The sequence below is a fragment of the Aulostomus chinensis genome, chromosome 19, assembly GCF_037954235.1.
Source record: "Aulostomus chinensis isolate RoL2024-O1b breed Wild chromosome 19, RoL_Achi_v1.0, whole genome shotgun sequence".
Lineage (NCBI taxonomy): Eukaryota > Metazoa > Chordata > Actinopteri > Syngnathiformes > Aulostomidae > Aulostomus > Aulostomus chinensis.
Genome location: NC_141338.1, coordinates 9,595,968 through 9,613,717, shown reverse-complemented (window position 1 = coordinate 9,613,717; position 17,750 = coordinate 9,595,968). Strand labels below are relative to the sequence as shown.

Below are 17,750 nucleotides of genomic sequence, written 5' to 3'. Positions count from 1 at the left end.
CTAAATAAAGTACTATGAATAAATACCACTGTATATAAGTACCATGAAGAAAACTATGTTTATCCTCCCAGAATTTCAAAAAAATACTGTATGTTAATAGCACTGAATCAAAATGAATGCATACAGTAGTTTTTTTAGCCAGGGGTGGTCGTCTCTATCCAGGAAGTGATGTGATTTTGCTGGTGTTTGACTGTAAACAGAATCGCCAGCACAAAAAAAAGACAAGAAATGTTTTGCAAATCCAAATTGTATTGAATGACATTATTTTTGATTGCAGATGAGAAATGATTTTCGTTACAGATTAAATGCTCCCTGTCACAAACACACTATACACCATGTATGAAGCAGCTTCGCTCCAAATGTTTAACAGCACAACTCGGGATAAAGACCTTACATGTGAAATATCCTCACGCAAAAACGTCATCTTGGTCAGTTGTTTCATCCCTGAAAAATGACCAGATAAAAAAGAAATAATACAGATGTAATTTCTATTTCCCGTTTCGCATTTTCCCAAATTTTTTATTACACCCCTTCCACTTCTTGCTTCTGAATTTTTTCTGAAAACCGCCACCTTGGACCTGGAAGATATAAACACAGCGGCATTATAGTCTGTCATTGAAGCACATAATAATAAAATTCTAAGTAAATCACACACAAAAATGTTCTCTCAGACTTCTACAGACCTTTTTACGTTTCTGTGTCACCTCTTTGTCCACCTCCATGTCTTCATCCTCGTCCGTCTGGAAATCGTCTTCCTTCACTTTCTCCATTTCTTCCTCTGCTTCTTTTTTTAAAGTGAACATGGATGCTGTGGGATAATGCAATGCGACAAAGTAAAGGTACTGCTTAAAATGCAGAGGACAACATCTGTAGCGTGTGCAGCAGGGGAAACTGACAGGGGTAGAGGTCGCTCATGCTGTCTTCTGAATCGCCGTGGTCCTCGTCACTGGATGAAGGCTCCCACAGGCCGCCCTTATGTTTTGAGGGCCTTCCGTCGTTGACCTCTCCTCCCGTATCCTTGGGCTTTTTCTGTGTGAGTCTGACTGGAATGAATTCAATCCCCTGCTTCACACACTCCTCATCTAAGGCAACAATGAGGGATTAATGTCAGTCAACAAAACATATCTGGATTTTCTAACTATGATGATTGAAGAAGATGTTATTTCTGTGGTTTAGAATTGGCTGTAAAACTGAACACGACTCATAACCATCTCAAACATCATTTAAAGTGATACATCAACCTTAAGGTGTAATTTGGCTTTCAAATCACTGACTGTTTGTTGTTTTTTTTTTTTTTTAACAAATTATGGAATTTGTGAACTATTGAGCATACAGCTGGATGAAGAGCGACTGGATTGATAATAACAATAATACATGGCTCAGAAGTAGAGTGGCCATCTAGCAACCAAAGGGTCGCTGGTTCGATCCTCATTTCACTTTGAGCAAGATACTGAACCTCTAATTGCTCCTGATGGCCCTGGGATGGACTGGCAACCTGTCCAGGATGAACCCCGCCTCTCCCACAATGTCAGCTGGGATAGCCCCCACCCCCACAACCAAACAGATAAGCCGTATAGAAAATAGATGGATAACAATAATATTTGCGACTATACAGTACTTTTCAAGATACACGAAGAAACTTTACATAGTAAGCAGGTAAAATAAACACATAAATATTATCCCAGATGATGCATTTGAGAGTTTGTAAATGGACGCGCTGGACAACTTTGCAGTTGTTAGTTGTCTTTTTCCATTAGCTTCAAACTAAAAATATGTATTTGACTTCACCGTAACATCATTCAAGTGTAAAAAATGTCCAAGAGATGTAATGTGAGTCATTGGCAGGCAATTAACACCTGTAGGGTGGAGAATTCTTTTCAGAATGTCAGCTTCTCAGAATGTTAGCTTTGGAATGATTATGTTCAGCAGCCGATGCACAGACAAGAAGTTAATCTTTCGACTCTTTCCTGAATTTGTACAGTTACACGATTCTTCAAACAGCGTTGTATCACTAAAACACAGTTTTAGTTTTTAGTGTTTTTTAACACAGTTAAATCAGATGTGAAATGTGCTTTGTAGGTAGGTCATGCACTGACATTGAGAGAGGGCCTTCTTGAAGCGTTTCCCATTGACGTGTCTTAGGACGTGATGCGGCTGGCGGTTGAGGTGTCTGAGGGTCAACTTACAGAAGAGCTGATTGCTATGAAATAGACAAGGACACCAGCACAACAAATAACAAGGTATCAAGATCAGTTTTGACAGATTCAATCCGAGTGACAAAATCTTAACATTTGCTCCCCCTAGTGGAAGAAAAACGCAGGACATCGTAAAATGTCAACAACAATCTGGCAGACAGCAGAGCGTGTCCTTACGTTTGTTTGGTGCTTGGCACGACGTGTGGTTCATACTGTTTGTAGTCAAACTTTGCTGCAGCACTGAGTTTCTCATACTTCTTCCCTTGGGTGAACTTCTGCAGCTCCGCCAGGTTGCAGGGGAACTCATGGCCATTCAGGGTGCACTTGATCTGAAAACATAGTTTGAGGTAAGATGTGGAACATTTGCTGATGTGAATCACGTAGGTGACTTTAAAAGCCTCACGTTTACATTTTTATCTGCAGTTATCAACACATAAAGCCATCACAACTCTCAGTAGTAACTGGCTCATGAGGTAATTAGCATCACTACTAGCATCACACTGCACGAAAAGTATGTGTCGCGTAATTTTTTAAATCATTTGCTCGCTAACCTTTTTGCTTTCGGTCAGCTGGAGAAACGGGTGATTAAGAAGGAAAGTTCTGACGTCCTCCTGTAACTCGTCCATGGCTGAAAGCGCTACGAACAGCTGTGCTAACGTGCTAGTCGGTTAGCCCCAAAATGTCCACACGTGGGTCGCCTGCGTCGCCTATGTTGAATTATACCATTGCGACATCTACTGGTCACGATGAAGAAGGACAGCTTTTAACAAACCATTCCCATTTAATCATCACCATCGTGTTATCATTCAACACGATGATTAAATTAAAGAAGAAAAAAACAACAACATTTCTTGCTTGTTAGCTGTGAAATTGTTAAGCAAACGTACGTGACAAACGTGACAAAAAATAGAATAATCGGCTGTGACACAGGCCTGTTGGAAGTGTGTCGTGTCTAAAATAATTTCATCACTTAAAAGACTCCGTTCAACTGACTGTTTCTTCAGCTTCAGTCCAAAACTCATGACCGAGAGTTTGACAGCTCAGACTGAAGTGAGGGGAAGGACAACAGACCACTCACTCTGTTTACATTTTTAAAGACCACATCACCAGGAAAATTGTGATTTTGGAGATTGTAAACGAAAAGATCTAAACGCCCTTGGGAGAGTTACCGGTCACTGAAAATGTTTGATTAAAATCCTCTAACGGTTGAGGTATTGAAGATATATTTTTTTCAATCTATCACCCATATTTTCCGGAAAGAGTGAGCACTCTGTGTCCTGGTGTGCAAAATGGAAGCAGAGAACGTAAAACCCGCCCACAATTCTCCCATAAGGCATCGGTTTCACAAACAGCCTAGGACATATAGCATTGAAGCTAAGCAGTTTTACTCGCTCTGTCGGGGACTTGACATTTGACTCAGACAGAACAGCGTTAACGACTAAATTTATGGTCTTTATTATTGACTTTTAATTGATTTAATTACTTTCATGTAACTTGAAATCTAGCTCGATTAGGCATTGGCTAACACTAGTTCGCTAGCTAACTAGCTAAATAGAAGAAAAAAAAACACCGCTGTTTTTTGCTACAGAGTAACATTTGTGAGATTTATTCCTATCATGTCTGGACCGAATGGAGATCCCGACATCTCTATTGACGATGGTATTATTGAAGATGGAGACGAATTCAGCGAAGAAGGTAACAAGGAAAAGTACATCCATTTTCCAATGTCAGTATGATTGCCAGGGCAAGAGACATCCGAACTAATTGTTTTGACAGTTGTGTAATTATCAATTTTAGATGTTGAGCTCTTCTCATAGTTTCACGAACAGTTGCGCAGGGGCGGAACCAGAATTTTTTTCATTGGGGGTGGCCAGGGTGAGACCATCACTCACATAGGGGTGGCAATAAGTAGATAAAATGTCTCCATGACCTTTTTTCACTCTTTTCTCCCGCGGCGCTTCCATCTGCTGTGTGCTCCCGCAGAGTTGTGTCCTACAGCTAAATGCGTCTGTGCGAAACGACAGAACCAATTTTCCACGCGAGAGCCGCGTTTTCACAAATTATTCCCCAGCCGCGGGGGTGGCACGTGAGGTGGCCAGAGCGCTGCCAGGGGTGGTCACGGCCACCCCCTAGCTCCGCCCCTTACATCAACATAGACATTTACATAACTTCGAATATACTTCAATTCATAGACGTCTATAAAACGTCATATTCGTAGACAATAATTTATAGCAATAATTTTATATAATCGCTAATATACCTGAATTTATTATTCTTCATCTGCCTGTCCATTGGCGAGCTCTCTTGTGAACGTTCGTCTTTTATTCTTCGCTCATGAAGGCAAAAGACAAACCCGACAGTGACCCCTGGTGGGCTCCCAGTGGTAACTACAAACTGAAAATCACAGTAATGAAGCACAGTCATACACATAACATACCTACCTCAACATTGACGTGTAAATAACCGCTAATATACGTCGATTTATGGACGTCCTTTGGACATCTAATCCTAGACAATTAGTCATAATTTAAATAACCCCTTACCTACGTGTATGTATGTATTATTATTATTATTCAACTGCCTGTCCATTGAATGTGGGCCACTCGCTCTTCCTTACGTTCTCCATCTCAGTAGCTCCGTTCAGCGAGCCGTTTCCTCGGCCCACCGATATTGGCTTGCTACTTTAGCTCGTTGTGCTAACTGCCGCAGTTCCCGCTTGCATTACACATGTACTCCTTGCAAACTCTCTTATCCGTCTCAAACTTGGCTTGCCGGTCCACAAGTTTTTAGGGCAAGAAGAAGTCAGTGGTGCATTGTGGGCCATAGGTTGCTCTATGCCAATGTGGGCATGTTTAGGCTGGAATTTAGGTTGCGAAGTAGGTCGCAACTCGCGCTAATTGTGGTTTCGGACAGCCTACGACCTACTCTGCGACCTATGATCCGACCTACTTAACCCAACAGTGACCGCTGGTGGGATCCCAGTGGTAACTACAACAAACTGAAAATCACAGTACAGAAGCAGTCATAAACGTAACATGTCCTACCTCGACAGACGTCTAAATAACCGCTAATATACGTCGATTTATGGACGTCCAATAGACGTCTGTTTATCGACGTCTAATCATAGATAATAATTTAAAGAACCCCTTATATACGTCCTCGATTAGTTACAAGTGGAATGTATAATTTTAGACAGAGCACCCAGCTATGAAACACCATGAAGTCATTGAAATGTAAAATAGCAATTTGCAGGGATAAAAGTTTTTGAAAAATGAATGAAGCCTGGCAGTCATGGAAATTTGGTTTGCTAGTACATGAATATACTTATGTATATTCACCTCAAGTAAGACTGACCGAGAAAAATGTCTTTTTGATGTTAATCCATCAGAGTACGTAGCCATCAACTCCATGCTGGATCAGATCAATTCCTATCTTGATAATCTGGAGGAAAAAAATGACGCCCTCAACGGCAAAATGCACGAACTTCTGGAGTCCAATCGGCAAGCCCGACTGGAGTTCAGGGCCCAGCTGCTGGGCTCGCCCTCCTCAGAGTGTCCGGCGGAGAAGACGGAATCCTCCCCCAGTACAGAAGATGGCACGAGCTCGCAAAACAGTGACGAGAAGAGTTAGATGATGAAGGCTGAGTTCAGCAGGTTAGAAATAATCTGATTGCTCTGTGAATATGCACCCACATCAGCAGACATGTGGTACAGTGATATCATGCAGTTCCTCTGTTCCTGAACTCAGTGTAGTTTTTCTTCTTTGTTGAAACGTGGCGTGCTGATAATGTCATCCTGACCAGGTTAATAGGCCTCTTGCAGCATACGAAGCAAGTCGGACATTAGCTAGTGAATTTTGCCATTTAAGAAGTGGAAATCCTCAGTTAGACATTACTCTCAAATCAAGATATACACATTATTGCCCTCAAATTTGTTGGAATTCCAATGAGGCAGCAGACTTGAATACATGATGTACGTAGCTGCATGTTTCTGGCTTTTCCTAGGATTCACTTGTTGTTGATGTCTCTGTAATTACTGTAAATTCTGTAAAGTTCTATATTTATTCCAAAACGCAAACACGCCGCATTCCAGATGTCTACAGATGTGATCTGTCTGCTCATTATCTTGATCTTGTTAAGATTATTCATACTGTCTGGAAAATATGAAACAAAAGTGATTGACATTAACCAGTGAGGTGTGAGAGATTTTGTGTTGACATTTTTTTTAATATAAATTAAAATGATGCCAGAACAGAAAACAAACATCCAAAAATACATTAAACTTCCAGCATTTAGAAAACACAACTTGTCATGTCATTTTTGTTGGTTGCTGAATAAAAATACAACATACAGCTGTGTTTGACATCATCCTTTACAAGTCTTTTTTTTTGCCCATTTCTTACTCTGTTCTGTTTGAGAGCTAAAATATACATAACCCTCCAGACAGAAAGTAACAGTAATAAGATGCCGATCATGTGACAGTCGCCACAATGACCCCAAACCTTTGCTACATATGAGCCAGTTGTTTGTGGTTTGAAATATAGAATGGAGGATGAAATGTTTCCAGAACAATACACTAGTCATGAAGAAGGAAGTTGCTATTTCAGTTTTATAGTGTCACGACTGCTGAAACTAAAGTTACACATATGGGTAAAAAGGAGAAATCCACTGTACGTATAAATGCTACAAATTAAGAGTTTAAAAGAACCCACCAACTTGTTGGGAAATATCTTATCCTCTCCAGAGCCAGAAATGAGTTGGAAAACCTTCTCTCTGTGCCGCATAAGGGAGCTGAAACCAGCTGACTGCTAGTTAGCTTAGCACAATGACTGGTTGTGGAAGGGCTGTGTGGCATAGCTTCACTGATTGACACCAAATATACGCGTCTCTCAAATAGACTCTGCCTGCAATAACAAAGGTTCGGCGTAACATTTGATATGAAACGATTCAAAAATTGGTCAAATACAGTAATTTTACGATCAGATACATTATCAATGATCATGACCGACTTAAGAGAGAATAAGAGGAATTAATTGTGGACAAATCCATACCCTCATCCATTTGAACTAGAAAGGAAGACAGGTTTTGGAAGCTGAGCAGGGAAGAAGACTACCATTGAATGTGCTCAGCTAACTAGCAGTCAGCTGGTCTCTGGTTCTCAGTTCCCTAATGCACACATGGGGGAGAAGGCTACCTATCTTGTCTGGTCCTGGGGAGAATGGATAAGAGTATTTCCTAAAAACAATTGGTGCAATGCTCAAAAGTACCAGCAAGAACTCTTCTGATTTCTCCTCGTACATAATATGGAGAACATGAACTAAACTGAGATGCCATCTATCCAGTGTACCGCTGTGACACACATGAGAACAAGAATCAATTAAGTTGTAAACTGCAGGAAAATAAGCATCAACAACATCTTTGTGCTGCTCAAAGTACCATTTTCAGTCTGCAAGTAAGAAAGCCACTATTTTCATTTTGACACATCAGATAAACGGGAATGTGACGTGAAACCTGACTTAGCTTAGCGATACGACCCTTCCTGTGCCTACATGATCCATGTTATAGAAAAGTTTTTTTTTTTTGTCTTTGATTCTCAGTCAAAAAGCTGATGTGTGAGTTGTTTTTGTTTTGTTTTTTTTAGAAGATGCGATTCAAGCAGCAGATACCTGACAAAGCCGACGCCTTATGTGAACGTTGAGAGTTCATAGCAAACTGGGGGCTGGATGTAACTACAGTGCCTTGTTGATAAAGCTCCCTCAAAAATGAAATTACAGATTACTGCAGATTTAAAAGGACTTCACAAATTTTTTTTTTTTACGTCCGCTACTTCATTCTGCTTCCTTTTTTTTTCTATCTCCATTACCACAAAAGCTTCCGATTCACTGTCAAAACGTGTGCCGTTCTGTCTCGACAAGCCCACAGCTACTGACAACCTTTTGCCCAAAAACACAACATAACTTCAAATCAAAAATGTCCAGAATACAAAAAATTTGAGAAAATGCCCTGAAGAACGTCCGCGTCGACAAAGCTTTGATCAGCAACACTCAAGCCAAAGTACAATTTTACTTGTGATAACACTTCTTAAAGAGGTCTTCACCTGCTCAAACACCTAATTTGGTTACATTCTAATTTTCAACTCGCTAAAAACTGTGTGCTATGGGGGTTAGAAATGTGGAAAATGTCTCCATTTTACCATCAGCATAATCTCTTACACTTGTAGGTTAACAATCACTTATCAAGCCAGCTAGAGGAAGCTGCAAACCCCCTCTGATCCTCCAGGACAGCAGGGTGGGAAATGAACATTTACATGAACCCGTCACTTAAAAAAAATAAGAAAAGAAAAGAAAAGCCTAAAGCGACAACACTGATAGCATTTTTGTTTTTTAAAGGGCTGTCAAGTCAGAGAAGATTCAATGAAAAATTCATGATGTGACTGAGTAAGACAAGGCAATAAAACAACAGTATTATGGATCTCCTTGTTTGGTTATCAAGTAAAATGCCAATAGAATGATTTGTTTTTTTAATGCATATTTGTGCAAAATGTTTTTCAAAATAATGTTTTGCTAAATCAAATAAATAGCAATGACCTGAATTTTTTTTTCAAATACAGCACAATGGTGCACTGTTTTTTGCCTATGATTACATGGACCAGCATTGCAATTACATTTTCGTGAAGCTTTACTATCAGACTCTTTTCAATTCATTTTTCCAAACTCTAACTCTAACTCTAACACATGAACTGAACCCTGATAGGGGGCAATTGAGTCGGGTACCTGAAGGTGGGCCTCATATTTGTCCCTCTCCAATCTTTGTGTAATGGGGAGCTCAGATCAGAATTTGATGTCAGGTCATGCTAGGTGTTCACTTCCAACCCTGGAGGGGGGAGCAGGTCACATGTTCCACCACAACTCAGCAGGCGACTTCGCCCACGAAGCACCTTGTCACATACTGACACATCACATCCGGGGGTAGTGGTTCCGGTTGCACCAGGCTTCCACTCATATGTCACTCAGCGTCTGCTCGTGGCCCTCCCTGACCTTCGTCTCTTTGCCTTCTCTGTTCCATTCTTTTTGCTTGGTAAAGCAGCAGCTTCCTTTTCCTCCTCTTCGTTAGCATCCTCAGCAGCTGCTGTCGGATCTGAGCCACCATCAAGAAGCTGAGCTGGAATCTCTGGGTCTACAGAAGCCTGGGATGCGGGCTCCTCCTCCTCCTCCTCCTGACTGTGGTGGCTTAGTTCTAGGTGTGTGCTGGTGGAGGTGTCTGAGGAGGTGAAGTCCAGAGAAGTCGGGGCAGGTTCCGCTCCTTCCTCCTGTTGCTGGTTTTCTGCTTGCGCTCTCAGTCGGTCGAGTGTAATGACAGGCTGCATGGAGGTTTGGTTGGTACCTAAAAGTGTGCCACTGGAGAGGGAACTTTCCTCCAAACAGTCTGTAGTGGTTTCTGTTACAGGCCTGAGGCTGTCCTCAACTGGGGAAGACTCACCTTTTTGGCTGAGCAGTGCTTTATGCCTCTGAGAAAAGAAAAGCATAAATATACATCTTTACTGGTATGGAAATTCCTCAAGGATAACTCTTCAGTTCAAGCCCCCCCCCCCCCCCCCCCCCCCCGTTTGGTGTGGAAACCAGGTTCATGACACCACAAAGTCTTTAAAAACCAACCTTGAGGTTCTCAAAGTGCTTCAGGGATTTGCAGTGTGCATGCAAAGTAGACGATTCAAAGTGGTAGAATTTGTTGCAGATTCTGCAGATAAAACCTGCCACTGGAACAAAGAAACTGGAGCCTGCGGTAAAAGAAGTTTCAAGCAACCAGATGAGACAGTAATGTGAAAATAAACACCGCAAACCTAAGTAGGAATTAGGAGTTTGGTTTCACTCACCGTAGACGATGTCAGGGTCATATTGCTCATCACTGGCCATGTCCTTGAGGGTCACCTCTCTGTGGGGGGTCCAGCCATCCTGCGTCACACACACACGCACGCACGCACACACACAGTGTAAATATCCGGTATTATAGTGTTATTTCAGTATTTCTCTCAAAGTTGTGATGATTTACATGCAAATATTGTCCCACTGGAGGGCATTTCAAAAAAACAATATGTAAATCTACCTGTTTTTCAGAGGACTCTTGCTCTCCTTCATTCTGTTGCCTGACCTCTTCCTCCTCCACCTCACTGCCTTCCTCGTCCTCCTCCTCCTCCTCCAATGAAAAGCCATGTGTATCCATGGCAGTCAGTTTGGACAAAGCCTCAGAGCCCTCATTTTCCTGAAGCTAGTAAACAATAACAAGAAGAGTGTAATTGTATACATCCTCACCTATGAGAGGAAAAAGGTTGTCCCATACATAAGTAAAAAGATACCTTCTCCACTTGCTGTCGGTGCTCTTGGGACTGCAAGTGTTCCACAAAATTCTGAGATGTTCTGAAGCGTTTCTTGCAGACTGTGCAGGAGGAGAAAGCTGTTCTGCTAGCAAGCTGAAGAGAAACAGAGAATCCAATGTTACCAGTGATTTTCCTCATTTCAACCAACAGAACTCTTTTGATCACTTAAACAAGAAAGTTAGTTACTTTATGCTCCTCAGTGTGACGGTGGTCCTTGATGCTGCCGGCAAAGTGGGTGTGACAGGTGGTGCACCAACGTTGCGAGTCTGCCTTCTTCTCTCTTTAAGAGAGCAAAGACAAAATACACTTTCTCAACTTGCTGCAACCACATTCCAAAGTTTGCTTGTGTGTTTAAAAACACACCCGTCTTTGTTGGCCCCCTGTAGAGACTCCTGCACTCGTGGAAGCAGTGTGACCAGGCAGGCGTTGCTCATGTGTTGAATCTCCATCATCCTCTGCTGGTGGGAAATGCTGTTCATATGACTCCGGAAGTTCTGTTCATTTTAAAACAGAGGTGATGGATTATGGATTTACGAAATCAAAGACTGCAAAAGCTGCATTCTGGTATGACCTACTTTTTGGCTGTGGCAGGTAATGCTACAGAGGTAGCAGTAGAACTTGTTGGTGCCCTCTGCTACATCCTCCTCTACTTCCTGGTTGTCTGGTGAGGGTAAAGGGGCATCTTTGTCCTGTGGTATCTCCTCCAGTGACGACTGAACCTGCTGGCTGTCCTCTCTCAGCCTGACAGCTGGTGACGGGACAGACGAACAACCGTGCACCTACAGAGGCGTAGAAACCCAGATCTGAGCCGGATGTTGAGATCACTGACAGACAATGTCAGGAGAATAAGCAGTTCTGGACATTACATTTAGAGTACCCATTTACACATGTAGCTCACAATAGAACATCGTCTGACGTGTTCTCGTCCTCACTTGACAAAGTTATTTGAATTACCCTTCTTCTTCCCTCTTGGATATTCATATTCTTTCTCACAACACACGTGATAAATGGAACATTGCACATACTTCCCAGAAGGCAGCCAGCAGGATAATGTCAGTTCAGCGTGTGTTCTCACATGCAATCACTCCATGTGATGTCGTTCATTTGTGTCATTTTCCACGTTGTGTTTACTTTCCTTTATTTGCTACGGCACCAAAGCAAATGGTGGAAAAATAGACAGCTCCTCTCACCTCAGCTGTGTTGCTGTCCTCCAGTACCTCAACAGCATACGCCCCCACCACCTCCTCCAGAGTGACACAGTCTGGTAAAAAAAAAAGAAAGAAAGAAAAGCATACATGTACATGATGAGACTATTGGAATTAACCCTGAGCTTAGAACTACGGGCTCTGCAAATACATGAGACAGTTCAGGCATATTTTACCTTCAGGTTGGCTGTTGTCTGTATTGCTGTTACACTCAGAAGAAAGAACATCCCCATCTGTGTCTACAACTGTGACTCTCTTAGCAACGTTCTGCTCTTTGGGTTCCTCTGACCTGGGTGACAGAAAGTTTGAAGTAAGAGAAAAGGTTCCTCACTTCCTTAACAATAGAGAAATATTACACATTTTCCATCCAGGGCGGCACGATGGTGCAGTGGTCAGCACTGTCGCCTCACAGCAAGAAGGTTCCAGGTTCGAGCCCTGGCTCCATCACAGGATCTTTCTGTGTGAGTCTCCATGTTCTCCCTGTTCCTGTGTGGGTTCTCTCTGGTACTCCAGCTTCCTCCCACAGTCCAAAGACATCAAGAGGGGACGAGGCTGATTGATACTCTAAATTGACCGGAGGTGTGAGTGTGAATGGTTGTCTGTCTCTATGTTGGCCCTGTGATGGACTGATGACCTGTCCAGGGTGAGCCCCGCCTCTTGCCCAAAAGCTGCTGGGATAGGCTCCAGCCCCCCCGCGACCCTTGACAGAAGTAGAAAATGGCACGGAAAATCCATCCATGCATCTATCCATTTTCTTCCACTTATCCTGTTAAGGGTCGCACAGAAAGGCCATGTGCCCAAGCCGGTGCTCAAACCCAGAAACTTCTTGCTGTGAGGCAACAGTGCTAAACACTGCACCGCCGTGCTGCCATCACAGATTTTCAACTGGCACAAAAGAGTTTAAAATGAACCAAGTCTTGATTCTCCTCCATGTTGCTGCACCCAGAGCTTCCAGCTCATTCACCATACAGATTGTATTTCTGGATTTTTGAGTGGCGCCATATGAATGTTGTTGCCATTTTGCCACTCAAAGCCAGCAGGAGCAAAGAAAATCTGAGCATAAATTAAGTGCAATAGTGATAATGTTTCACTGCTAACACGACAATGTTAACATGCCCTGGTGAGCGCTTGGGTGGCAACGTGCCAAAGATTCGGGTATATAAATTACATCTACCCTTCTGTCCTCTGCCTCTTCACTGAGGGTTCTTCAAGTTGTTCCTCAGATGACTGCTGAGTTCCATCCATCACACCCGGAATAACATCTGTAGATTACAGTCAAAAATGTAAGAACATTAATTCTTAAATTCCAGACAATGGGAAACCACAGAGGAGGACAACACATAAAACTAGTACACCACACCACACAAATAATCCAAAAAACAATCTGCACATCTCAGCTCGGCTTGAATTATATTTCTACCTGTTTCAGTCTTATCATTAGCTTCGCTGGTACTGCTAGTGGCTGGTTGGTCATCACCACCTCCCACTGCCATCTGCTCGCTGTCCCTCTTCCTGTCTGGCTGGCGAGCTGCAGCATCCTACACACAGATATAAATAAGATTGACACATACACTGTATAAAAAGTCAAAAGTCTTGGACTGATCATTAAAGTTAATATTAACACTGATTTATGACGAGTTTCTACAGAATACTACAATGTCACTTCAAATTAGCAGGGAAGCTACTTCTGAATATCATCAGATCAAGTTCCTTCAACTCTACAGGAGCATAATTATTAAACGGGAAGCCCACACAGTCATTTAAATAGATATAACAGTGCTGTTGTAATTACCGTGGTAATAGTTGAAGCGGAGGTGGAGGCTGTGCTGGTGTTATTGTAGTAGCGGGCATGTGGGTGGAAGGGTCGAGCAGCAGGGAAACCCATGATGGGAGACTTGATGGCCATGCCCATGGGAACTGGCCCGAGCAAAGACGACCTGTTTGCAGCTGTGAAGAACTGACGGAACTGCTGTCCAACCATCCCGAAGCCCCGCATGTTACCTGGGGAAATATATAAATTGACACAAATTCCAGGTTCATTTCTTCACACTTCAAATTTAACAAATTGATCAAAATATAAAATACATATGCTGTTCATCGAAACTATAGGCAGGCGCTCGGCCTTTTGCGTGTTTGTACTATCATCTAAAGTGTACCCTGCATCTGCTGCATCAGCAGAGCTCCCTGCAGCATGGGATTGGGGCTGATGATGGTAGTCTGGGTCGCCTGGCAAAGGTTGACCATCCTTGGAGGGGGGGCTGTCTGTGGGGGCACAGGAATGGCACTGGGGAACAAAAAACAAAACAAAACACAAAAACAGAAAATTGGTCAAACCCTCAATATTTTGAAATGAGCAAGCTGATGTCCTAATGACAATGTTTACAGTAATTATGCACTCTGATCCAGTCAACTCTACACAGCTCAACAATCTCAGAATGCAGAATGATCACCGATATCTGAATTGGCTCCTATTCAAAAAGTTAATGATTATAGCCCTTAATAACAAGGCAGTAATCAAAACAACTTGGAATATAAATAAATCAAGTCAAAAGAGCTATAGGCCAGGATTATGAAAAGCCTCAGCTTCAGTCAGAGAGCACAAATGCGGAGCAGGTTGAGTTTCGTGTTGCTGCTTTTGCTCATCCACAGAATAAACAAGAAATCAACATCATCAGATGGTACAAGGATAAAAGATAAGCAATATAATTTAATGCAAAACAACACCAAAACAACACAGCAACACAGAGTACTTTGTAGTCTGAATCTGTTTAGCTTAATAGCCAGTGCCCAAAACAAAAGATCATTTTTTTCTGGTCTGAGGACAGCAATTTTAACCTATAATTAACCTACAGCACTTTTGAGTAAGCCACATTACACAACATGAATTGTTAATGAACACGCAAACCTGGTAAAAAAAGAAAGAAAAAGAAAAGGTATTGTGAAGCAGACAGAAAATAACGCTTTGTCATTTCATCTACAATGGTGCTTGACTAACGTCAGGGTTATAATTAGACTTTAAGATATTCACGTAAATCTCTGGACTAACACATAAGTTGTTTAAATATTCATCTCAATGCACAAACATCGACATTTTCTGCTATTCATAAACCCATCGGGCAAGCACGTCGTGCGGCTCAGCCGCCAGCAGCAGCTTCATATCTCACCCGAAGGCCTCTGCAAAGCCCCGGCCTCGAGTTAAAGGGCTTACCGCGGTGTCTGGTGGTGGTGATGTGTGACATGGTGTCCCGGAGGCGGCTGTGGTGGAGGAGGAGGCGGAGGCTGCTGCTGGAAAAGTTGCTGTAGCTGCCGCAGGTGCTGGTGAAACTGCTGTTGTTGCTGCTGCTGCTGCTGCTGATGGATGTGAGGATTGAACATTACGGGCTCTGTTTTCCTCCGTTAAGTAGGTTGATAAACCAGCAGGTGAGAGAAACCACCTCTGTCAAAGTAAGGAACCCTGCACAGAAGAGAGGAAAGATGCAAATGTGCTAAAAAAAAAATGTCCCTCTGTCAGCACAACTCTGTCCATGACAGCAGCAACCCCCCTCCTGAGACAACAGGTCGCTCTCAAATGTCGTGATGACAACTAGCTAGTGCTAGCTAGCTAACAATAATTTCCGCCAAGTTAACTTTCCTTTATTTGCTCCATTAGCCAACTTTACGAGGAATATAACACTTCAAATGTATGTTTTTTTAAGTACGGGGCACGCTATTCCAACAAATCAACACTAAGCAGTCGTGAACAAGCAGCACCTGTCGTGAAATAAACAAAGCTAAGTTAGCCACCGCTCAGTGACCGATTTCAACTAGTTAGCTTAGCATAACTAGGTATTTCACAGATAGCTTTAAGCAACAAATTTCTACATTCTACCTCAGGCTTCTCGCGGCGCTCAACACTTACTCCCAAAGAAAGGAAAGGCGATGATGATCGTTTAACCAGCAACAATCATAGCACAGGTTTATCTCGATTCTGTCTGCCTGGTGCAACTCGCATTAGACAAACACCACACTCGGCTGTCTGCTGGTGTGTCGACTTTGCCGGAGCATGTCGCCCTCTACCGGCCGTTTGCATAACTGCAAATGTCTGCTTCATAGATGACACCTCAGCTTGAGGAAGTATATTTAAGAATATTTGAATTAAAAGCAGAGTTTCATTTTTAAATCGTATGGCATTTCTCTGATTAGATGGCCTAAATGGCACGCTTATATTTAACACATATCTGATATTAAACAATTGAGACGATAATTGTCATGGGCACGAGTTGCACCAAATGAAATAAGTTGCATATTTACTTGATTTATTTTTGTGTTTATGTGCTGTATGTACTAAAATTTTTTATATAATTTAATTGTAATTTATGGGAGTCATCCTTTAGTGAAAAAATGTAAAGAAGTAGTTGTCAATACGATACTTTTAGAGTACAAAGGATGATAACAAACCAACAAAAATGAGTGCCCCCTGGTGGTGAGGGTGTCAGCACCATGGACAGATCTGCACAGACAAGTGAGGCATGAGGGGGTGGCCTAAAAAAATCAAATACGAAATCTATATATATAAAATTAAGGCAGGTTCTATACAACTGCATTCAAACACGATTCGATTCATATGGAGTCTCAGAGTGGCCATATAGATATATTTGTTCTTTTGCCACAAGATAGAGTTTGTTTTCTCAATTTAGTAGTTTTTAGACCATAATATATAACTTGTTCCCTAAATTTAGTTATTTTTGAGGTCACAAGATATAACCTGTTGAAAAATCAAAAGATACAGTGAGGGAACCAGTTATATATTGTGGCTTCAAAATATTTAAATTGTGGGAACAAGTTATATCTTACGGGCTCAAAATATTATTTATTAATTCTATCTCGCTATGGCCACTCAATGAAATGTCACTCTTGCTTCTCTACGGTTCCGTAATGTTAACAGTGTCAGAAAAATCTTGATTTCCTGGCAACAGACTTGACTATCGGAGGAAGAACATTGTCGCCACCCAGCGGTAAATGTGGGGAACTGCAGGGAGTTTTCCTGGGGAAACACAGGAGATCATCCTCATCCTCCCCCTGCGGTGCTTGGTGGTGGAGAGAATCCAAGCTGAGGAGCTCCGACGCACCAGGCAGGGAAAGTGACCCGGTGTGTTCGCATTCAAAACGCCCTCTGAGCTCAGGAGAGGCGAGGAGGGACGGAGATAGAGAAAGAAGGAAATAAATCCCTCCCTTGCCTGACAAGGACTGCCGATTGAGAAGATGGGGAACCGGGGAATGGAGGATCTGATTCCTCTTGTGAACCGCATGCAAGATGCCTTCGCCGCCATCGGTCAAAACGCAAACCTGGACCTGCCGCAGATCGCCGTGGTGGGCGGACAGAGTGCGGGGAAGAGCTCGGTGTTGGAGAACTTCGTAGGGAAGTAAGTGCCTTTTCTAGGCTGTGGTGAGTGTCGGTGCAAACGGCCGCTGTCGCTTTCATTTGACACTTCACACATCCCCATCCCCCCTCTTCTCTCTTCCTCAGGAGACAGGTTGAGGATCTTGAGAGTCCTGTACATTTGCACCACTGTCATTTTAACTCCCTGTGTGCATGAACGCATCAAGGAGATTATTTTGTTAGGCTTACATAAATCCCTATAGAAGTTTATCTGGTAACGACTGCGTGATGCATTCAAGGAACTACACATTGCAGGTAGATTACTGCTTGTGATGTAAACTTCATGATTGTGAGAGTCTAAACGAATTGATCACTCCAGATCTTTTGATGTCTACCCGTTGACCTCCTGTGCAGCAGATTCAGAGGCAGCAGGATTGTTGGATGTTGTGTTGTTGTGTGTGTCGCAAGGCTACCATTTTGTTGTTGACAGGCTATTTAATCCTGACTAGGCAAGAGAGCAAAGTGCTGCTGGCTGTGTGTGCAGAGTCTTTCAAACACTCTGTCAGTAGTGATGCTGACACAAAATAAAGGGTTTTGTGTGTGTGTGTGTGTGTGTGTG

General features: G+C 42.6%; 4 protein-coding genes across 16 annotated transcripts in view; 2 read left to right on the top strand and 2 right to left on the bottom strand.

Moving 5' to 3' along the window:
- Nucleotides 1-228: 228 nt before the first annotated feature.
- On the bottom strand, nt 229-3,209 carry surf2 (surfeit 2). The gene is made up of 6 exons (XM_086187076.1): nt 2,747-3,209; nt 2,373-2,524; nt 2,097-2,200; nt 897-1,082; nt 684-808; nt 229-578 (listed from the first exon to the last, which is right to left on the bottom strand). Exons 1-6 carry the CDS (start codon nt 2,819-2,821, stop codon nt 489-491), a joined length of 732 nt encoding a protein of 243 aa, XP_086043202.1. The 5' UTR covers nt 2,822-3,209; the 3' UTR covers nt 229-488.
- Nucleotides 3,210-3,273: 64 nt separating this feature from the next.
- On the top strand, nt 3,274-6,527 carry bbln (bublin coiled coil protein). The gene is made up of 2 exons (XM_086187077.1): nt 3,274-3,890; nt 5,584-6,527. The coding sequence occupies exons 1-2, from the start codon at nt 3,812-3,814 to the stop codon at nt 5,823-5,825; spliced, it is 321 nt and encodes a 106-aa protein (XP_086043203.1). The 5' UTR covers nt 3,274-3,811; the 3' UTR covers nt 5,826-6,527.
- ciz1a (cdkn1a interacting zinc finger protein 1a) lies at nt 6,406-15,820 on the bottom strand. 2 transcript variants are annotated; one of them, XM_086187075.1, is made up of 16 exons: nt 15,641-15,820; nt 14,981-15,226; nt 13,929-14,056; nt 13,565-13,773; nt 13,193-13,310; nt 12,947-13,034; nt 11,949-12,061; nt 11,758-11,828; nt 11,143-11,346; nt 10,931-11,061; nt 10,754-10,847; nt 10,547-10,660; nt 10,297-10,458; nt 10,067-10,145; nt 9,849-9,970; nt 6,406-9,700 (listed from the first exon to the last, which is right to left on the bottom strand). In XM_086187075.1, the coding sequence occupies exons 2-16, from the start codon at nt 15,145-15,147 to the stop codon at nt 9,203-9,205; spliced, it is 2,298 nt and encodes a 765-aa protein (XP_086043201.1). In that variant the 5' UTR covers nt 15,148-15,226; nt 15,641-15,820; the 3' UTR covers nt 6,406-9,202. The 2 variants fall into 2 exon arrangements, with proteins under 2 accessions (XP_086043201.1, XP_086043200.1); XM_086187074.1 differs by having other exon boundaries at nt 15,671-15,820.
- A 960-nt stretch (nt 15,821-16,780) lies between these two features.
- The window catches only part of dnm1a (dynamin 1a), a 50,430-nt gene continuing 49,460 nt past the window's right edge, over nt 16,781-17,750 (top strand). For 9 of the 12 annotated variants that reach the window (XM_086187141.1, XM_086187145.1, XM_086187143.1 and 6 more), the window contains exon 1: nt 16,782-17,174. In XM_086187141.1, the coding sequence (XP_086043267.1) occupies nt 17,014-17,174 (161 nt within the window). In that variant the 5' untranslated portion in view covers nt 16,782-17,013. Of the gene's footprint in view, nt 17,175-17,750 lie in introns of all 12 variants that reach the window. The other 3 variants (XM_086187150.1, XM_086187151.1, XM_086187140.1) reach the window with 1 other exon arrangement.